Here is a 6092-nt window from a genome sequence, read left to right as displayed (position 1 = left end):
GTATTTGCACAAGGTGTACATTGAGGTGAAATCCCCTGGATTAATGGGGTTATTCTTAAATTCTGAAACTCTGTTTTTCCAAGGTTGCTTCTGGTTTAAGTTAAAAATCAAATGGCCATACTGACAACAAAATCGCATGGATCCCTGCACAACAAAACAGTGGTGTCAAGTCAGCCTCAGACAAACAGAAAAAAAACTACACAAATGGTTCACAATCTGGATTTTAAGAAGATATTTTTGAACAGCAAAAGCTAAGTTGGGAGTCAACCAGGGACCAAAACGAGGGAATTACACAACTTATTCTAAGAAAATGATTCCAATGCACACAGGCAAGCTAATAATGATATCCACATGCATCCATTCTATTGAAAAGCCATAATGGTTATTGGAACAGTTATTTCCTCCAAAGTTAGAAACATTCCAAAAAACCAGAGCTTTGGCATTTCAGCAATTAATAACCAAACTCAAGAAAACAGTAGAACTCAAAGAAAGGTGACATCGACACAATGTACACATTGTACCTAAACTGCATCACAGGCAGTACTGATCTGAATAATAATCTTCTGCAATTGGACTGGCTCAAAATAACCAGAGTACAATTGTTGAGAGCTTATTACTACTGCCACAGCTAGTTCAGATATATCGTATCCTGTTTGCCAAATTATTTTTAATATTGTTTCATTTGCTTGAAGGTACATGGGCAATAATGGTGGATACTGGCCATATCATTGGATCTAAAGCAAGAAACTTTTTTTTAAAAACTTACTTCTTTTAGCCAGGTTTACTGGCTAAACCAATTATCAGGTCAAAACCACCACACCAACTCAAATTATGGCATTAGGAACAGAATTAAAATTACTTTATATATTCTAGGAATTGTGGAAAACAAACTGCTGGGAAGGAACTGTCCACACATACATAGGGTAGATATAAAACACTCAAAATCCATAAAATACTTTTGTGAAAGCAACTGTTTTTTTGAAAAGTTTTGCATTCATCAGTTCTTCAGTGCTGAGATACCCCACCACAACAAAGACCCATTGAGGACAAAAAAAACTCCAACATAAACAAAGCAATTAGATCTAAGATGCTCCAAGGGATCATTGACTTTGTGACTGTGATCAGATATACTTCACTAAACTATCACACAGTGGCAATGACTTGGTATGACAGTAAGCTTACGTCAATGTGAAGCAGTAACCTGGGATTATAATATCTGTATCAAATCTAGCAGATTCTTAAAGAGGCCAGCTTCAACTCTCTCCTACCCATCGCCACAACAACAAAAAGTGGTATTCCTAAAGTACCACAACAATATTGTTGAACCAGTTTAAATTCTGTGCTGTCTCAATCAGACTCTTGTGTTACGTTATCACTTAATCCCGTGTTGTTTGGCTGTAAAGAGGTATTCGGGAATCACTCAAACCACAGTGTTTCAGTCATTGTTAGAAGTGGTGTTTATCCGTGACTAAAAGAGGCACCTTTTATACATATAAAAATAAAATAATGTGTGTGCCTTGGTGAGATCTCACTATTTCAGCTTCTTCCCCAGCCTTTCAAATACACTGACAGTTCCTGTGGAATCCATCTGAGCAAGGCGACCTTCAGTGCTGCTGGTCACTTTGGTACTAACTGCAGTCCGTGCAGTGTTCTTGATGGTGACAGTGAACTCGGGGCTGCCTCGACTTTTGGTGCTGGTGACTTTGTTGTCCTGTGTGTCTGCCTCTGTGGCACTAGGCCTCCCCAGTCTCTGTCTGACACTGACCTTAGATTTAGCTGCTGACTGCAATCTGAGTGTGGATGCTGCTGCTGTGGGCTCACTGCTTGGGACTGTCCTGCTGCTGGCTTTAGGGAGAGACAACCGCCTTATTGTGGTAACTGTATTCTTGGCTTTGGCAGCCAAGATTTTCTCCGTGGTTGTTAGTGTGAGCTTTGTGCTCTCCTTTGCAGTTGCAGCTGGGGCTCTCTTCAAGACTCCAGCATACTGAAGCACAGACTCGGCATCATCCTCATCACTGCTCTCTTTCTTTTGATTGACAACTTCACCCAGACGGCTGAAGACTCCTGTTGGCTAAAAGAGATGCAGAATTTCAGCAAAGATAAATCAGCTGCTTAATTTAAAGTGCAGTCATGACCTACTAATACCACTGCGTATTTTCGAGCTATAAGGTGAAAGACCAAAGAGTTTGGGGCTCTTTTCATTCGAGCAAAGTAAATGATCTGCTGGAAGGATTCAAAATGGTGACAGGTTCAGGTAAAGTAAAATAGGAAATAATATTCCAACAAATAACAGCTCTGGAGGATATCACTGATCAGAAACAGAACACGATTAGCCACTTAAATGCTGTGACTACAAGAGGTGGTCAGGGATTGGGCATTCTGTAGCACATAACTCACTTCCTAACTCTTCAAAGCTGGTCCACTATCTACAAGGCACAAGTCAGGAGCGTGATGGAATATTCTCCACTTTCCCGGGTCCGTGCAGCTCCAAGAACATTCAAGAAGCTCAACAACATCCAGGATTAAGCTGACTGCTTGACTGGCACCCCTTCAACCACTTTCAACGTTCATCCCCATCACCACCAATGGCAGCAGCACATTTTATCACCGCAGCAACTTTCCAAAACTGCTTCAAAATACACGGCAGCTTTGGAAAAGGGGGATAGGAAGGAGAATTGCTATGGAATGACAGGGGAGGGATGAAAAGAATGGCACTGGAAGGATGGAATGGCATAAGATGGGAATTTGAACAAATAATATTACAATAGACAGCAATTTCAAAGAAAATGGTTTGTGGGAATCTTGTTAGTTAAAAAAAGTTATTAAACCATTTTTTATTGGATCATTTTTAATAATGGTTTGTGCTTAATGGATTGAGAGGTCAATCAGTAACTGATATATAGAGGCACACTGCGCACATACACTAGTGTCCACCATTCCAGCCCCATCATCCTAACCTGTGTTATATTCTGCTTTATTCCTTGTCAGATGCACATTGCTTTGAATTTATGATGAAATGCCATAGTGTACTGGATAGGTCGGCAGACATTTGAAGGGTTGTCCCAATCTCATTATAAACTGGTAATTTAAAGGGGCAAACCTGACAACATTAGCAGAACATGGAATGTGAATAATTTCTCTATCATTTTGCTTTTGTTACAGAGCACAGTTTATTTAAAATAATGTATATATTACACACTTATAAGTACAGGAGAGATTGCATAAAGCAGACAGTGCATTAATAAAGAGAACATTCACCCAGAAACTGAAGACATATAGCTTCTGGTGAATAACAAAATAAAAACTACTCCCAAAATTTGCACAAATACCTTCAAAGACAAAAACCTGACCAGCCAAAAGCCACATTTCATGAGTGAGGTCCCTAAAACATAAAATGCAATGCAAACATACTTCTCAATTAATTTTAAAGTCACCCAGTAGCTGCCTTGAATAATCGGACCAGTCGTATCAATCAGTTGTAGTCCTGTTTATCCAACAAATTCAAAATACTGGTTGGTCAGCCCAAAAAGGGAAACAGGGAGCTGATGTTTCAGGTTTGACCCTTAGAAGAATTCTTACTATTTCAGACAAAGGGTTTCACTTAAAGCTGTTGTGTCTTTCACTTGTGGAAAATGATTGATTAGCTGTGCATTTCCAGTATTATCTGTTCCCATTTGCAGATACACCAAACAGTAACATTTCATTTATACAAAAACACAAAATATACGAACAGGCGTAGGAGTAGACCACATGGCCTGTCAAGTTTACTCCACCATTTAATCGGTTCATGGCTGATCTTGAGCTTCAACTCCAATTTCCCACTCACTTTCCATATTCCTTGATACTCTGAGAAACCAAAAACCTATTGATCCCGGGGTTAAATATATTCAACAATGGGAGTAGCCACAGTCTTCAGGGGCAGACAATTCCAAAACTTCACAACCCTTTGATTGAAGTAATTTTTCTTCATCTCATATATACCATCCGACTTGGTGTAATCAGTGAGAAACAAAAGGATCTCAGCACCTGGTGTGGAGTGGAAGCTAGGTGCCAGCATGGTCTGCTGTTCTGAACTTTATTTCTGTATTGCTGGACATTTTATTTCTGTAGCGTCTAAAATGTTGGTAACTGAAGAAGCTGTGCCTAGGTACTTTTGTATCCAAGTTGATGCTGTAATTGGCGACATAAACTTTTCACTGTACTCACTGCGTATGTGTGACAATAAAGGTTATTCTATTCCATCTAAAACAGTCCAATGAATGCTCCACCACGATCCAACACCAGTATGCTTTAACCTAACTGATTCTTCAGTCAACTACCCATAAAATTAATGCAGCTGATGACTGAGAAATTATTTTGTATTTCGGTTGGAAGAAAAGAAACATTATCGCCCAGTGTGAAGCAACCAGAAAAAAACAATGAAGAATGCTTTTGTACTGTTAACCAATTTGAATTCTGATGTGATTTACGACTTAGTAACTATAATTAATTAGCCCAGGCTTTGCAGTTACAGTACTCCAGCTGTGAAATAAATTCTATCCTCCTACTCTTTCATGTCTGTTACACACTTGCACTCAGAAGTCCTTGCTTTGCTCATAAGAAACTCACTTCAAAACAGAGAATATAAACCAGAGTAGGCCACTCAGTCCATCGAGCCAGTTCCCACCATTCGGCATGTAATCCTCTATCTGAATGAAATAATCCTGCTCTTTCCATTTCCCTTTACTGTCTAGAAATCTATATATATTTCTCTTAAATTTATTCAGTGACTTGGTCTCCACTATCTAATGTGATTGCGAATTCACCACAGTCACCACTCTCAGAGTGAAGAAAGTTCTCCTATAAGCCCTAAATGATCTACCACCCCTTGTTCTAGACTCCCCAGCAAGGGGAGCATCACCCCTACATCCAGTCTATCCAGCCCTACCTAAATTTTAAGTGATCCCATTCATTCTTCTAAACTCCAGTTAATACAGACACAGTCAAACTGATCTCTCCTCAATGACACATTGTGCTACCCCAAGCATCAGTCTGGTGAAACTTTGTTACACTAATTTGGTTACTTTGGTTTCTCCCATAACTTATGGGTCTCCTTCCTCCTGGAAATGCCACACAGTGTGTTTTGTTAAAACTGTGGTCACAGTACCATGAAGTTAAAAATCACACACCACCAGGTTATACTTCCAAATAGACCTGTTGGACTATAACCTGGTTATGTGTGATTTTTATCTTTGTCCATCCCAGTCCAACACCAGCACTTCCACATTACAGTACCAAGAGAGAAGGTGGTTACCCCTCAAATCACTCTTTAACATTCCTACCTTGAAGGGAAGCTTCTCGACTCCTTTCTCCCAAAGGAGAAAGTGAGGTCTGCAGACGCTGGAGATCAAAGCTGAAACTTTATTCCTGAAGAAGGGCATGTGCCCGAAACGTCGAATCTTCTGTTCCCTAGATGCTGCCTGACCTGCTGTGCTGTTCCAGCAATAAAGTTTCAGCTCCTTTCTCCCAAAGTCTGGACACAAGAACAAACTCTATCTATGAGCACATTCTGTCTGTAACTTTGTTGTTTAATGACTGACAAATCCACTGGAAAACTGTCTTTAGTCTTTAACAACACTCCACATAGCTTGCCTTTCACCATTACTCCTTTAATAATTTAATCACACTTTTGCTTCATGCTACCCCAGACCGTTATTATTTTTTCCCATCTCACCTCCACAGTCCTTTTAAGTGTATATAAATGATCAAATTTACAACTTCTGCCAGTTCTGATGAAAAGTCTTTGCCCTGAAATGTTAGTTCAGTTTCACTCTGAACAGATGCTGATCCACCAGCTGAGAGTTTCCAGCATTCTGTTTCGATTTATACATAGATTGAAGTAGCATCAATCAACACCACAAGAAAGTGATTATCTGGTCATTGACATATTGCTGTTGTGGGAGCTTGCTGTGCACAAATTAGCGACCATGATTCCCATTTTACAACAGTCACTACACTCTCAAAATAAATTCTGGTGCAACTTTTGATGTAAATTCTGGAGTGTCCTGAAGTTGCTGTATGCAAGCCATTCTCTCTTTAGAAAAACATCCCCA

At 39.7% G+C, this 6092-nt stretch overlaps 1 protein-coding gene across 6 annotated transcripts in view; it reads right to left on the bottom strand.

Moving 5' to 3' along the window:
- Nucleotides 1–205: 205 nt before the first annotated feature.
- Nucleotides 206–6092, bottom strand: part of cunh19orf47 (chromosome unknown C19orf47 homolog) — a 50072-nt gene continuing 44185 nt past the window's right edge. For all 6 annotated transcript variants that reach the window (XM_087984007.1, XM_087984009.1, XM_043680766.2 and 3 more), the window contains one exon: nucleotides 206–2071. In XM_087984007.1, the coding sequence (XP_087840133.1) occupies nucleotides 1532–2071 (540 nt within the window). In that variant the 3' untranslated portion in view covers nucleotides 206–1531. The remainder of the gene's footprint in view (nucleotides 2072–6092) is intronic.

This window comes from Chiloscyllium plagiosum, unplaced genomic scaffold, assembly GCF_037043375.1.
Source record: "Chiloscyllium plagiosum isolate Xiang-an unplaced genomic scaffold, Cpla_swu_hap1 HiC_scaffold_47, whole genome shotgun sequence".
In the NCBI taxonomy this organism is placed as follows: Eukaryota; Metazoa; Chordata; class Chondrichthyes; order Orectolobiformes; family Hemiscylliidae; genus Chiloscyllium; species Chiloscyllium plagiosum.
This window is presented reverse-complemented; position numbering and strand designations above follow the sequence as displayed.